This window comes from Artibeus jamaicensis, unplaced genomic scaffold, assembly GCF_021234435.1.
Source record: "Artibeus jamaicensis isolate MK-2021 breed Jamaican fruit bat unplaced genomic scaffold, CSHL_Jam_final contig_1526, whole genome shotgun sequence".
NCBI classification, from domain to species: Eukaryota; Metazoa; Chordata; class Mammalia; order Chiroptera; family Phyllostomidae; genus Artibeus; species Artibeus jamaicensis.
In genome coordinates, this window is record NW_026521297.1 from 1,771,958 (window position 1) to 1,787,504 (window position 15,547).

General features: G+C 52.9%; 2 protein-coding genes across 3 annotated transcripts in view; both read left to right on the forward strand.

The window, feature by feature from the left end:
• OPA3 (outer mitochondrial membrane lipid metabolism regulator OPA3) overlaps positions 1-15,547 on the forward strand; it is a 74,171-nt gene that overhangs the window by 17,412 nt on the left and 41,212 nt on the right. The gene's annotated exons all lie outside the window — the stretch shown is intronic.
• On the forward strand, positions 11,633-12,329 carry LOC119042980 (D-aminoacyl-tRNA deacylase 1-like; the record flags this gene model as incomplete). The annotated part of the gene is given in 2 exon segments (XM_053668254.1): positions 11,633-12,048; positions 12,050-12,329. Coding segments are annotated over 2 exon segments (696 nt in total), but the record flags the coding sequence as incomplete, so codon positions are not given.

Genomic DNA, 15,547 nt, shown 5'->3' on the forward strand with positions numbered 1-15,547 from the left:
TCTTTTTAAGAGCTGTTTGACCGTCGAAGCTGAGATCTCTTTGTGGCATCGGCCCCTTTATCTAACGAGTTGCTGGGGTCTTTATCTAATTAATTTGTAGGAGTTCTTTCTATAAGGAAATTAACAAATCTTTTTTATTTATTTATTTTTAGATTTTATTTATTTATGTTTAGAGGGGAAGGGAAGGAGAGAGGGAGAGAAATATCAGTGTATGGTTGCCTCTCGTGCGTCCCCTGCTGGGAACTGGTCTGCAACCCAGGCATGTGCCCTGACTGGGGATCAAACTGTGATCCTGTGGTTTGCAGGCCCATGCTCAATCCACTGAGCTACACCAGCCAGGGCAAAATTAGCAAATCTTTTTTCCAGCATTGTCATTTGACTTTGGTTATTGTGTGTGTGTGTTTATCATGTATTGGGGTTAACATTTATTTTGGGTGTTAAGTGTGAGGTAGGGATCCATGTTATTTTCTTTCCAGGTCCACAAAAGACATCCAGACCTGTAGAAAAATTTTATAAGAGTTTGTTTGATCCAATCTGAAGACCTGCCTGGAAGCAAGGTCTCAACAGAGTGAGAAGATTTTGCAGAGAATGGCAGTTTGGCAGTTCATTCTGTACTGTTAGAATCAAGGGAGAAAATGCAAGTGAGGTCACAGCAAATCCATCAGAGGTAGATAGCGGAGGCAGGAGAAAGCAAAGTGGGGAAAGCTTGGAGATCCGGTGAAAACGTCATGGAGAGATGCGCACGTCTCTTGCTGGTGGGCACGGGGTGGTTGACGTTTCATATTTGTTGTGGCTGAAGGTGGTACGGGGGGGGGGTAGAGAGTGAGGAGGAATCCCAGTGAGAGTGCTTTCCTGTGGGTGGCTGAGCCTCTGCCCCGAGGAGTCTGGGAAAGGAATGACTGGCATTTCAAGGTGCATGAGAACAATGGGCAGGCCTGACTTAGGGCAGAGCTGACCTTTGCAAAGGAAGCTGTGAGCCTGGGACGTGACTCCCTGCATCACCCGTTGGGTACTTGCCATCAGACCCTCCTGTGTGGGCACCGTTGGTCCCTACGTCTGTCGGGCCTGCTGTGTGTGCAGCCCCTTCGATGTTCGCAGTCATCTGCATATTTTCTAGGAGGGTAAGCATCCCAAAACTGCATTTCCAAGTAAGTGCCATTACGCACCTCGCCCCTCCCCTTTTTTCCCATGAATGTAGCCAACAGCAGGCACAGAGCCAGCTCCGCTGCTTCTCACTGAGCACGTTCTCCTGGAGAGAGTGGTCTGTCAGCCGCTAGAACTTTCCTTAACCTGTTACTTCAGCCGCTGCCAGGATGACAGTGATTTATGAGCCTGTTGGTAGTCTCCCAGGGTTTCCCCGGCCTTTTTATTGTTACAAACAACGCTGCCAGACTAATGTGTCAGGCGCGCCTTGCACAACCAGGGGTGTCGGGGGAGGGGGTGGTGATAAATTTGGCATCACTTTTCCGGGGCAGGGTCACTGACTCAGGGCGGCAGCTGCATTTGGGACGGTCCGTTTCCTCAAGCCTCGCCATCGAGGTGACGATTTTGTAATCTTTCCTCGTAACTAAGGTTAGATTTCCGCATACCTCTCTCTGCGCTCCCCCCGGGATCGCATCTCGGCTGGTGCCACGCGCAGACCCAGGGGACCGGCCTGGGCGCAGCGCCGGGAACGCAGCGCACGGATGACCGCGGCGTTTCCGCCCTGGCCCTTCCCTCTGCCGGCTCTGACCCCGTGTCCCGCGCTGCATTTGCTGTCACGTCCCCTTTCATCTTTGGGGACTGTTTCTCAGTCCGTCTTTGTCTTTTATGACCTGGACTCTTCTGAAGAGTACGGGTTAGTTATTCTGTAGACCAGGGGAGTCAGACTCGTTTTTTTTCACCCGGGGCCACATCAGCCCTGGGGGTGCCTTCAAAGGGCCGAGTGTCATTGTAGGCCTGTGTAAATGGAACTGCCCGTAGCAGTTCAGTGAGATCAGCACTGCCGCCGGGTGGAAACAAGGTGCAGGCGGATAAAACAAGGGGGAGGGCGGGATTCCGCCTACAAGCCTTGGTTTGCCACCTGCGCTGCAGACGGTCCTCCACGGCGTGTCTGATGCTTTCCAGTGACTGGAGCGAGGCGCCGGCCCGTCCCGGTGCCGGTCGGGGTCGGTGACTTCCCTGTGTCTTAGTTTCCGTCCTGTGGACCATGGGCACGTGTTTAGGGAGACGTGTGCTCAGTTTGCTCATTGTGAAGCTACTGTTTTCCCTTTGTCGTTAGTATGTATCTCGGGGAAGATACCTTAAGACCACACCAATACCCTATTTCTCCTCAAACTTTTGCCCGCTCCTTTCTTTTAAAATTTATTTTTATTTTTGCTTTCCTTCTGTTACTATCAGGGAGAGGGGAAAGGAGGGAGAAGGAGAAGTAGAGCCACGTCGATGTGGGAGAGAAGCGTCAGTTCGTTGCCTCTTCCCCGCTCCCTGATCAGGGACCGAACCCGCAACCCCGGCCTGCACGGTGACCTTCCCGTTCGGGGGGGTGGTGCCCCACCAGCTGAGCCCCACCAGCCAGGACGGCCCACTCTGCTCCCCACCCATCAGTGGGTCTTGCCTGCAGCAGCCGTCGCTGCGATATTCGCCTTCTCTGTTTTCAGTCACAAGTCTGCTGTAAGGAGAGCTGTCCCTGCTTCCTGGGGACCATCTCCCCCGTCCCTGTCCTGGGAGGGACAGGAGGCTCACCCAGAAGTGGACACTGGGTCTGAGTCTAGGCACCGCCTACACTGTGGTCTTGGGGGTGGGGGGTGTGGGCAGAGGAACCTCTGGGCATTGCTAGCAGGGACCTGGTCTGCCCGACCTGCAGGAGCACAGCCCAGTGTATCTTCTGTCATCGTCGTGGGTGACAGCTCTCAGTTCTGAGATCCAGTGGCCCTATCCCGGGACTAGTTTACAGCAGCAGCAATGGCTGCCCGTCACCGAGCCTTCGGATGGAGCCAGACCCAGTCTTGCTGGATCTCAGACACCCCTATGATAAGGATTATTACTAAACCCATTTTTTAAAAAAATTTACTTATTTATTTTTAAAGAGAGGGGAAGTGAGGGAGAGAAGCATTAGTGTGTGGTTGCCTCTTGCTTGCCTTCTACTGGGCCTACAACCCAGGCATGTGCCTGGACTGGGAATCAAACTAGCAACCCTTTATTTCATGGCCCCCACTCAATCCACTGAGCCACGCCAGCCTGGGCTACTAAACCCATTTTACAGAGGAGGAAACTGAGGCCTGGGGAGGCAGTGTTGTTGGGACTCCAGCCTGGGAGCACCTGAGTCCCCGCCCTGACTCTCAGCTGGGAGGTGGCCCAGCTCGCGGGGGCTGAGGCGGTGCTTCCCACCTCCGCTCCGGCCGCAGGGGAGTCAGAGACCCAGTGGCTCCGCAGCCTTCCCTCAGCACTGCACACAGTTCCACCTCATCTCTGGGGAGGGACTTCTCCTCGGCGCTGGGCACCCAGCCACGGCCGAGAGCTGCTCAGGTCGCTTGTGGTATGAGGGCCGCTTGCCGCGTCGGCCATGGAAAACTGTCATCATTTCTGAGGTAACTGCATCACCACAGTTCAGCTACAGGGAAGGGCAAACACTTGGGCTCTTTTACGAAAGGCATTTTCCCCTCAACACTTTATTATGAACATTTTTAAATATACAGCAATGTTGGAAAAAGTTTACATTAGTGTTCATCCACATTCCCACACAAAGATACTCCCACCACATTTTCCTGTACTCAGCTCGGTCACACTTTATCCATTGGTCCACCTCTGTCCATCCATCCTTCTATCTCATCTTTTATTCATTTCAAAATAAATGGGGCGGGGACACTTAATACAGAGCCCGAGGCTTGCCCAGTGGTGGGAAGGGCTGGATGAAGCAGCTCTTGGCTAGATCTGGGAAGGAAGCCACAGAACTGACCCCCAGGGGAGCCCCTGCCTTTGAGGCTGCCCACTCAAGTAGTGTGTTGAAAAACATGTTGACCGAGTACCGCCCGGGGGCCCAGAAGCCACGGCACGCGTGCAGCGTGTGATCAGGCCATGAGAGTTCACGTAGGAAAATCCCGGCCTCCCCAGTCCACCCTCGCCAGCAGAGCCGCCCCTGCAGTTCAGAGCCCGGTCTCGCTCCGTCCACCTTGCAGATCTTGGGCGCTGCGCCTCACCAGCCAACTCTAGCTCACATCCGGGGTCTGTGTGGCAGGGCCACGTGGGAGTCGCCTTGACAGCTTCACGGCCTCGTGGCACAGGACGCCCTAGTCACAGGACTGTCGCGTGCACGAGCTGGGAGTCCTCTTCCGGCAGGCGTGCTGTTTCCTGCAGCTCACCACTCTCACACCCATTGCCGCAAATGTCCTTGAATGTCCATCTTTCCCCTCTTGGACCTGTTGCCTTGCGGGTGCTGGGAGGACGACCAGGGAGAGGCCCGCAGCTCAGAACTGCTGGGAAGGAGCAGGTGCAGGGAGAAGTTCCTGCGCCGCTTTGGGGCGGACTCGGCTGCATGAGGCCTTCAGCTCAGCCTGTTCACTTGCTGGCAGAGAGAAATCTCCCCTTCCACAAGGAGAATTCCGGGTGAGGGGTTCCAGAACGGCAGGCCTCATCTTCCCTGGCCATTGGGCCCTCATCCTTTCCCCAAGCAGAGCTGGAAGCTTCATGATCTCGTCTGTTTTGCAGGCAAGGAGCCGAAGGCCTAGAAATAGGAGGTGACTTACCTAACTTCACACCGCAGGGACCCGTGGCCCATAAGTTAGACTCTGGGGGGAAGGAGCCACTGGACAGTTCCCAAGTCCTCAGAGTGAAGGCTTAGGAGGAAAAGGGTGAGTTGAGGGTGTGGGGGGGGGGATTCGGGGCAGCGAAGGATGGCTTCCTGGAGCCTAGAGGTCCTTCCTGTTGTATTTCCTGCAGTCGTCATACTCTGACTTGCTATTGTCCTTGGGAATGACCTGGAACCCATTCATGCTGTTCGAACAGCACCGCTGGGAGGTGCGATGGAAGGGGTACTGGAGCCCACAGCAGCTCCAGGTGCCGTCCTTGGGGTCCAGGGCCACGCTGCCGCAGCGCCTCCACGCCTCTGGCTGGACCACCAGCACCCTGCCTGGGGACCAGACGCATCTCAGTCTGGGCCTGGCAGAGCCCGGAGGTGGGGGTCCCAGGCTGCGGCTGTCTGGGGACCCCCCACCCTTCCTCATCTCCTGCGGTGTCAGTCACTTCACTGACGCCCGATCCCTCCTCCTCCTTCCCGCGTTACTTTGTCTGGTCCTGGGTCAAGTGCACAATCCGATGAGTTGGAGTGGACATGGCCCCCCGCGAAGCCATCCCCACAGTCTAGAGAACGAGCATGTCCATCACCCACAAAGCATCGTCATGCTCCTTGTAATCTCTGCCCCCCCCAACTTCCCAACCCCTGGGCAGCCCCTGCTCTGCTAGAGATCAGTTTGTACTTTATAGCATGTTATATAAATGGAGTTATATAGGTTAGCATGCTGTATCTTTTTCTTTAAGGAAATACTGGTCATAACACACCAAACTGATTTTGCAACTTATGATCACAGACCCAAAGCTTAAAAAGTCCCACTTGGGAGGCTGTGCTACCACCTCCCCACTCACTTGTTTGCCTCCCTCAGAAGACCCTCACCCCTGTTCTCACCCTTGGGTCCTCGGCTCCAGGAGGGTGAGGTAGGCACTGGCGATCCATTAGAGAATGGCCACAGCAGCAGGCATAAGGCTTCAAGAGAGAAGAGAGTGAGGGGCTGGGTGCAGGGGCCCTGGGCACAGACAGAGCCTTGGGTCCCAGTACCTGAGAAGGTGAGGAGCCAGGTCCTCCCAGCGGAGCCGGCCGTAGGTCCCATCACAGGGGTGCTGGTAAGGTGCTGGTAAGCCGTCTCCCCGCAGGTCTCCGGTGGGCACGCTCTCTGCAGCAGTGAAGCTTCCTGAGGAATACCCAAAGGCTGCTCAGCTCCCAACTGAGGTACTTCCTGAATAACTTCCACCGAGCCCTCTTAAGGATTACTCCAAGTGACCTTATCACTTGGCCATAGAGACCTTTGAGTCACCAAGTGTTATCATGCACTTGGTCCTGGCAGGTCAGCCCCTCTGGGTGGTGAGTGCTCAGGGCTCACCCCTGAAAGCTGAGTGCAGAGCAGGTCCCTGCCCTGAAAACAGAAGGAAGCTCCTCCTGAAACGGACCAATCATGTGGGGAGAAGGGTACGTTCCTCCCGTATCCAAGTCTTTTTGTAAATGCCTACTTCCTTTCTTGGAGAAGGTGACACATACCTAAAATCAGAACTGCAGTTTATTTTTATTTTATTTATTTTTTAAAAACTTATTGACTTGAGAAAGAGAGAGAAAGTGGAGGAGGAGAAAAGGAGAGAATTAGAAACTTTGATTTGTGGGTCCACTTACGTGTGCATTCATCAGTGGATGCTTGTTTGTGCCCTGACCAGGGATCGAACCCACAACCTGGGCTATTAGGACAGTGCTCTAACCAACTGAGCTGTTTGGCCAGGGCACATTTTTTCTTACTTTTAAAAATGGAGGGGCAATCTGTGTTTACTTGTAGAAAACAATTTAATGCAGAAAAGAAAAATAGAGCGCCCATATCCTAGTATTCAGTAATAACCAAAAATTAGTTTTCGGTGTGTCCTTCATTTATTTCTTTAGTCACCCTCCCTGAGTGCCCCGCTCAGCCCAGCTCTGCCCTGCTGCCCTCGGACTCGGAGTCTCGGGGGAGGCAGAGCTGTCCCTCCACGGCGATGGCCCCAACTGGGCGGGGCCGGCCTGTGGAGCTCAGGAGGCTGGGCCAGCCCACAGGGGACCCCTGGCCTAACCTGAGGATCAGGGAGGGCTTCTCAGAGGAGGGGGCACTGAGCTGAACCTTGGGCCAAGAAATGCACATATAAAAGTACGGAATATTTGAACCCTGAAAATAATTCCTCGTGTGTCGGGGTGCTGGTAGGGAAAGATGTGCTGATTGTATGGGACCTTTAAGGTCATTTTGAGGAATTGGGGATTTGTCCTAAAGTCAGTCAATAGAGAAACCGTCAAAGGGCTTTGAGCAGGAGGGTGCTTTGGTCTTATGTTTCCTTGAATATGGTGACTTCACATGTGGAAGGGGCCCTGGCGGTGGGGGGGCGGGGCGCGGACCTGGCCCGAGATCAGGGCAGAGTCCTAGAAACCCAGAGGTCGTGCTTGCGCTTCCAGCTTGGACAGGTTTTTTTCAGTGTACTTAGTGTGTAGGTGGTGGTGGTTCTTTAAATTTTATTTTTCAGTTACAGTTTGCATTCAGCATAATTTTGTATTAGTTTCAGGCATACGGCATAGCAGTTAGACAATCATATACTTTACAAAGTGATCCCCGGAAATTTCAGGTACTCACCTGGCACCATACAGAGTTATAACAATATTGTGGATGTACTTATGTGTTTTTATTTTTATTTTTTAATATTCTATTGATTTATTTTAAAGATTTTTTTTTTTAATTTTTAGAGAGAGGGAGAGAAACATCAATGTGAGGTTGCCTCTTGCGCACCCCCTTCTGGGGACCTGGACTGCAACCCAGGCATGTGCCCGGACTGGGAATTGAACAGGTGGCCCTTTCGCTTGCAGCCTGCGCTCAGTCCCCTGAGCTACAGCAGCCAGGGCTGCTTGTGTATTTTTAAAATCACATTAATTTTTAATTTTGTCAAGGAGGGCAAGTATGTAAAGAGCCAAATATATCTCTGATTTATGGTAAAAGGAAGAAAACCCAATTATCTCCCTTCCCACCTCAGTCCTTGCTCACCACAGGAAACGGCTTGAACTCTTTGAGCTGTTTTTGGCACCTGCAACATTATTTCTAAATAAGGTTCTCAGCCCTGGCTGGTGTAGCCTAGCGGATGGGGTGCAGGCCTGTGAACCAAAGGGTCTCCAGCTCAACTCCCAGTCGGGGCACGTGCCTGGGTTGCGGGCCAGGTCCCCAGTGAGGGGACCTTTTTTCCTTCTCGTTCTCCCTCCCTTCTTTTCCGTCTAAAAATAAATAAATAAAATCTCTAAATAAATAAAAGAAAAACAACAACATTCCCGTGACCAGTTGTGTTGTACCCGGCATCTCACCACGGCCCGTTCGCTGCCCTGGGCTCCATGAGTGTGCAGTTAGTGAGTTAGCGTGATTACACGACTCACTTCACAGCTCACCGGTGAGTGACTGCACGTGTTAGGAGCACATTCCCCTTATTCTACCAGGAAGCAGCCGCCGTGCGTGCGGAGGTGTAGGTGTGTCTCCAGGGGTGGCGAGAGGTGCCGGGCCCTTTGCCACGCGCCTCACTCACTTCAGGACTAGCGTACAGGAGAAAAGGCTCGTTCCACAGGGAAAGCATTCGATGAAGTCCAACAGCTGTTCACCATGAAGGCTCTCCCTGAACTGGGAATACAAAGGCGCCTCTTGCCCTGACTGGTACGGCTCAGTGGGTTGGCGTATCATCTTGTGGACCAAAAGGTCCCAGGTTCGATTCCCAGTCTAAGGGACCTACCTACCCAGGTTGTTAGTTCAGTCCCTGCTCGGGGTACATATGAGAAGGCAGCCAATCAGCGTTTCTTTCTCACTTTGCTGTTTCTCTCCCTCTCCCCCGCTTTCCTTTCCTCTGTCTCTAAAGCAATGAGAAAATGTCCTGAGGTGGTGGTGGGCTGGGCGGGGGACGGGGGAGGATCTTCTTTAATACTACAAAGGGTATCTTAGCAAAAGAGTTCAGTGAACAGCATATTTATATGTAAAGTTAAACTGCATATGTTCCTTCAGTGCTTGGAATAAGGGTAACCTTTTCTTTTGTTTTTGTAATATCTTTTTAAAAAAGATTTTATTTATTTATCTTTAGAGGGAAGGGAAGGAGAGAGGGAGAGAAATATCAATGTATGGTTGCCTCTCGTGAGTCCCCTGATGGGCACTGGCCTGCAACCCAGGCATGTGCCCTGACTGGGAATCAAACCGTGGTTGCTTGGTTCCCAGGCCCACGCTTAATCCACTGAGCTACACCAGCCAGGGCTAGGGTAACCTTTTCTAAGCAGCATAATGTTGTAGCTTGTAGCTAGTGTGATAAGGCAAAAATAATCACCAGCTAATTAAAAGCAGAAAGATTGGGGAAGAATTGAAGTGATTGTTGACTGACAACACGACCGCATGCAGAAGTTAGCCAGAAGAGCCTAAAGACCAACTATGAAAGTAAATACAGGCTGGTGCGAAAGAAGGTGTGCAGTTGTGAGTGTGTGAGACACAGTTCATTTTTGTATTATCGCTTATTGATTATTGTTTTCCATACAGACAGCTGTGAACCATCTTCTGCCCCACCCTGTCCATGATTTTGTAGCGCGGTTGCTAGATATAAGGTCAACATACAAAAATCAGTTGTGTTTTTATGTGCTACCAACAGACAATTGGAAAATGAATTTATTGTTTTAAAGATTTTATTTATTTATTTTCAGAAGGGAAGGGAGGGAGAAAGAGAAGAAAATATCAGTGAGTAGTTGCCTCCTAACACCGCTTACTGGGGATCTGGCCCACAACCCAGGCATGTGCCCTCCTGACTGGGAATAGAACCGGCAAACCTTTGGTTCCCAGGCCGGTGCTCAGTCCACTGAGCCACAGCAGCCAGGGCTAGAAAATAAATTTAAAAAACTTCACAATAGCATCAAAACCCCTCAAGTCTCTAGGAATAAATTTGATAAAAGATGTGCAGGCACTCTGAAACTGTCCGATACCCCTGAGAGGAGGAAGGCCTGTGTAGAAGGGGAGCTGTGTGACCCTGCCCCTGGGCAGGAGACCAAATGGTGTTGCTAAGACTCCAGATCGAACTGTGGATCCAGTGCGATCCCAGTAAACACCCTAACCAGGTCTTGTGGTTGTTAGGAGCAAGTGCATTCTAAAATCTATGTGGAAATGCCGAGGTCCTAGAATAGAACGTTTCAAAGGAGAACAGAGCTTGAAGACTTACACTCTCAAGTTCAAGACTAACTATAAAACCCAAGTGGTTAAGCCAGTGCAGGGTTGGTGCGGGGACTGACGAATGGGCCTCGGCGAAGAATGGACTGTCCACAGCTAGACCCACGTGTGTGTGCTGTTGTCCAGCGGAGGCGCCGCTGCAGCTCAGTGCGGGAGGGACGGGCGTTACAGTAAATGGTGCAGCTGCACACCCCCCCAGGAAGAAGCCCCGCGCCTCTCCCACCAGGGGACATCGGCCGTGTCTGAGGACGTTTTGGTCGTCAAAGCTTGGGGGAGCTACTGGCAGGGGGCAGAGCTGAGCCCAGCCGAGCACCACTGGCAGGTGCAAATGGTAGAAGTTGTGGGGCTGAACTTAGGGTCGGTGTGTTTTGGGGTACATCATTCCTCAGTTGATGAGTTAAACACACACACACAAAACTTGCTAAAAGCCGCTCCCACCCGCCACCCCCCAGTCTTCTAGAAGTTCCCTGGGAGGCGTCCACTGCAGACAGTGAGCCGGGGCCCTTTTCCCACCCCAGGGACAGCCAGACGTCTCATTCCCAGGCCGTTCTGTCGTCTCAGTCCTGCTCCTAATGCCGGCCTGTGTGGCTACATTGATTTCATTACCCACTAATGAGACCAAAAGTCGGCAGCTTTAAGAATCGGGACTTCCTCTGGAAGTGCCCGGGGGAAGCCGGCTTCCACCCCACTGGTCTCCCCAAGGCCGGCCTTGGGCCGCTGCCCAGTGAGCTTTGTTTTCAGAGAGCCCACTGCCCGATTGATCGCAGCTACCGTGCCGGGGCCCCGGAGCACTCGGAGTCTCCCCAGGGCCCCGGCAGCATGGCCGCCGGCCACCCGGCTCAGGAAGCCACAAGGAAACGGCCTGGCTGTCAGCCCAGCAAGGCCAGTGCCGCCCCCGTCCTGCATGGTCACCGTCAGCGCCACCCCCCACCCCTCCGCCTCTGCCCGAGTTCCCCCTTTTCTCCTCACTCCACCACAGGGACTGGGCAGGCTGCAGCCAGCAGAAGCAGTTGGTTCTTTATATCAAAATAGCAAAACCCCAAAGGGGAAGCTGACTAAGAGAACCCTGCTCTTTCCTACCCAAGCCACACGCAAGCCATGCTGACACCAAGTAGAATGTGTGCGCCTTGCACCAGCTGGAAAACGAACGCCGAGCAGCCAGAACAAGCAGCCCTGCCGCTTTAGAGTTACCGTGTGAGCAGAGAGCAGCGCATTCCAGAAGATGGAGGGCAGAGAGGAGGGCAGAGAGAAGCCCGGGATGCTGGCCCGGAGAGGGCGGCCCTCCAGCCATCCCCACCCCGACAGCCCCTCGTCGGTGCGGTTGTTTCATTTTTCTCACTGGGCTGATGCACAGAGTACAAGGGGCCTTGTTCTAGCCACCAAACAGCCTGTGTATTAAATCCCCATGATGTGCCCTAGCGGGTGTGGCTCAGGGGATTGAGTGCCGGCCTGCGAACCAAAAGGTCGCTGGTTCGATTCCCAGCGGGGGCACGTGCCTGAGTTGCGGGCCAGGTCCCCTGTTGGGGGCCTGTGAGAGGCAGCTGATCACTGTGTCTCTTATACATGGATGTTTCTCTCCCTCTCGTTCTCCCTCCCTTCCCGCCTCTAAAAGTAAATAAATACAACCTTAAAAAATAAACAAATCCCCGTAATGTGAAAGGGTGGAAAGGAAAGGATGGCCTAGGGATCGGGCGGGGGCAGTCGGGCACTGGTTTCTTCCCGGGCCATGTTGGGGGCTGAGGCAGGCAGTGAAAAGCGCCACCAGCCGGCAGCCTCCCGAGGTGCAGAGTGTCACCTGGGCCAGTGTCACCAGGGCCAGTGTCAGCACTGGGGGAGAGCAGGTAAGTGGGGGTGGACAGGGCATCCAGGTGCGTCCGGAGATTTCTCTGGAAGATACACAGAAGGAGCACATGGCCCGAAAGATTATAAACTTACGTGTGTTTGAAGATGAGAATGGGAAGCACCGGTCGAAGCACCGGGTGCTGTGGGTCAGCCAGGTCACTCGCCAGTGTGTCCTCAAGGGCCCCGAGCCCCCCTTCCTCGTGGCAGTGCCCACGGAGCAGGCAGAGCTTCTACGGCAGCTTCCTGGAGCGGCTGCGCAAGACGCAGAGGCCGGAGCTCATCAAAGATGGCGCGTTAGGTGCCCAGGAGCAAGTCCACGTTCAGAGCCATGGGCCGGCGCCCCTGGAGCCAGAACCCCCAGCTCCCAGCGCTGCTACCTCCAGCCCAAAGCAGGGCAAGAGGAAGTGTGCAACCAAGCAAACCGAAGTGTGCAACCAAGCAAACCGAAAGTGCGCTCGGAGAGAAGAATCACGCGCCCTGCCCCAGACAGCCACCTCGGCCTTTTAGAAAGTCACAGAAGCAGAATCAAACGTCCTGGGCGGCGTGGACTTAGGAAACAAGTTACAGAGTCCAGAGAAGAGCCCTTGCTGGGCGGGGGGAGAGTGGCGCGGGGACGGAGACAACCGTACTTGAACAGCAAGAAAAAAAGGGGGGAGCCTTGGAGACGGGTTCAGGGGTGAGCCCGGAAGGAACTGCCGCTGCCCACCGCGCCCTGGTTGCAAGTCTTGGGGGAACCCTGAGAGGGTGGAGGAAAGAGAGCAAAGATACATATCTGAAGAAAGGCCGAGAGTGTGTGCGCTAGAGAAGGAGTGCACTTCCTCTCTTTTTTTAAGAAAAGATTTTACTTAATTTATCTTTAGAGCGAGGGGGGAAGGTGGGCAGAAAGAGGGAGAGAAACATCAACATGCAAGAGAAACGTCATTGGTTGCCTCTTGCATGCCTGCCCCCTACCTGGGACCAAACCCTCAACCCAGCCACATGCCCCGAACCAGTGATCTTTTAAAGGTCTGCAGGACATCGGTTGCCCAGCCCACTAAGCCACATCAGTCAGGGTGCTCTTTTTAATGATGGAGAAGTGGGAATACTACCCTGGGTTGGTGGCTCACTTGGTTAGAGCATCATTCCAGTACACCAAGATTGCAGGGTTCAATCCCTAGTCAGGGCGCATACAAGAATCAGCCAGTGAATGAATGCATAACTAAGCAGAACAACAAAGCAATCTTTTCTCTCCCCCCTAGTCAGTAAATAAAAACTTTAAAGAAAGAAATGGGAATTCTACTCTTTGGTTACTGCAACCCTAGGCTTTCCATAGCAGCATCTCAAATGGGAAATCAATCTGTTGAGAATGTCTCAAAGAATCCCCTTTTCACGGGTATCCAGATGGTTTTACTATTGTAAAAACCAATGCTGTGAGCATCCGTTCGCAGGGGTATTTGAGCAGTAAGCCATTTATTTTCCACAAGCTAAGTCCCAAGAGGTAAAATGGGGGGGGGGGGTGTCATAATGTACTTGTACGTCGTGCTCCGAAATGTGCAGGCCGCGCCCCTCAGCCTGTGTTTACAGCCTGCAGCCGGCACGGGGCGGTTCTTTCCCCAAACCTGCCAGGGACTCTTCTCATGGCTTAACCCTCGTCAACCGGTAACTCATAAATGATACCGTTAGTGACGGTTTTATCAGTCGAATTGCTAGTGAAGTTGAGCTTTCTTTCATGAGCTCATTAGGCATTTGCATTTCTTCACGTTTTAAAAAGTTGCTGTGAATCTGGATTTGAGATCTCAGTTTATTGAAAATCTCATTTGCAATTACATTTTCTCATTCACTGATTAGTTGCAGGGCTTGTTTTGTTGTTTATATTCCTTACCGGTTTCCTTTATTACTCTCTCAGGAGGCTGGAGTTGTGTGGGTAATTTATGTACACGTTGATTTTTAAGGATGGGAGAGGCCACAGTACTTTCCAAAAAGACTTGCGTTTTGGGGGATGTCCCGGTTGATGTGGATGGCGTGTTGGGGTCACTGTGCTGCACCCTCAGACTGCAGGCAGCGTCCTGTGGTTGGCTGGCTCGCTTTCTTCCTCCCCTCTGCCTGCCCTTTCTGTCATTCAAGTGTCCCCCGCCCTGCTGGGTCGTGTTTTCCAGCGTCCCTGCTGGCATCCAGTGGGTGGAGAGAGGCCGGGTGCCCTCCTTGTGGATTTCTGTTCTGACATTTCCCTGACCGGTGGCCCTTCTGGGCTGTACCGGCGCCTTTGCCAGGCCGTGGGACGGCCTCCTGCAGCACCTTCGCTGGTGGCTTTTGCTGCATGTGCTCTGGTCTTTCCTTTGGCGGCTCCTGTTCAGCAGGCGACTCCCAACCCGCTGCTCTTTCTGCTTACCGTCTGTGACTCCAAGTATTGGGAGAATCACATGAACTGATTTTCCTGAATCATGGATTTTTTTTCATAGTATTGGGTCTGTCATAAATTATAATCCATTGGCTGTATGAGTTTTCTCTCCTGAGCAAATTTTATTTTTATTTTTTAAAAAGATTTAACTTAATTTTTTAGAGAGAAGGGAAGGGAGGGAGAAAGAGTGGGAGAGAAGCATCAATGTGTGGTTGCCTCTCGTGCGCCCCCTACTGGGGACCTGACCCACAACCCAGGCATGTACCCTGACTGGGAATCAAACCAGGTGACCCTTGGGTTCTTAGCCCTCACTCCATCCGCTGAGCTACACCAGCCAGGGCTCTTAAACAAATTTTAAGTTACTTATTAAAGACATTATACAATTAAAAATAATGTGGCACCTACAGGCTTGTCGTGAAAGGGACCGCCCTTTGCCTGTCTGCCCGTCCACGTCCTCTTCCCCACAAGGGAGCCCCTTTGACGCGTTTCAAGCTGTTCCTTGGGCGCCTTCTTTTCTGTTCCTGAGTAACCAACTTTTACTGTTTCTCAGTGTATTAAATCCCGACATTCTTCATTTCTTGCTACTGTACGTGAGGACTTAGCACCATCCCCTCCGCGTTTCCAGTATATACAACACCATTATTGTAATGGAACCAGCAAAAAGTATTTATATTGTTGTGATGCAAAAAAAAAAAGGATAATAGAAGAATGAGAAGCGTGTCCAAGTCACCCGGCAGAATGGGGACGCAGCAGGCAGCGGGAGGGTCGACAGCGTGGGGCGGAGTCCCCGTCTGTAGAGAGGGATGGTGCACACACAGCAGGTTTCCGGTGAAGAACTCAGAGGTGAGCGGTGTGCGTTGTGCTCAGATGCTGGGGAGGTGATGTGAGGGGAAAAGGCTGATCGGGGCGAGATGGGGGTGTATGTGAGGTGGGTCCCAGGGCCGGGTGCAGGTGACTTTGACCTCTAATGCGGTAGTTTGAGTGGTTCCTGAGTTTCGGTGGTTGTCTCCTGACCAGACCCTGACTGCCGCACGGACCATAGTTGCAGGGGCTGAGGCTGGGCCGGGGGTGGGGAGGCGGCTGGGGCAGGGACCCACTGACACTCCACAAGGTGTCATGAGCATCATCTCTGGGCCTGGCCTGGTACTGGACAGACAGCGCTGGGGACACAGCAGTCACTGTGACCGCCCTGGGCTCCGTCCCCGGGGGGCTCACGCTGCCATGTGGGAGACAGAGCGTAGACAGCGACTGAATGACAGAATCAGTCCAGTTGTGATGGGGGCTCTGAGGGGACACACAGAGTGAGTGATAGGAGGGACAGAAGGTCCCTGAATAGGGAGGTCAGGGA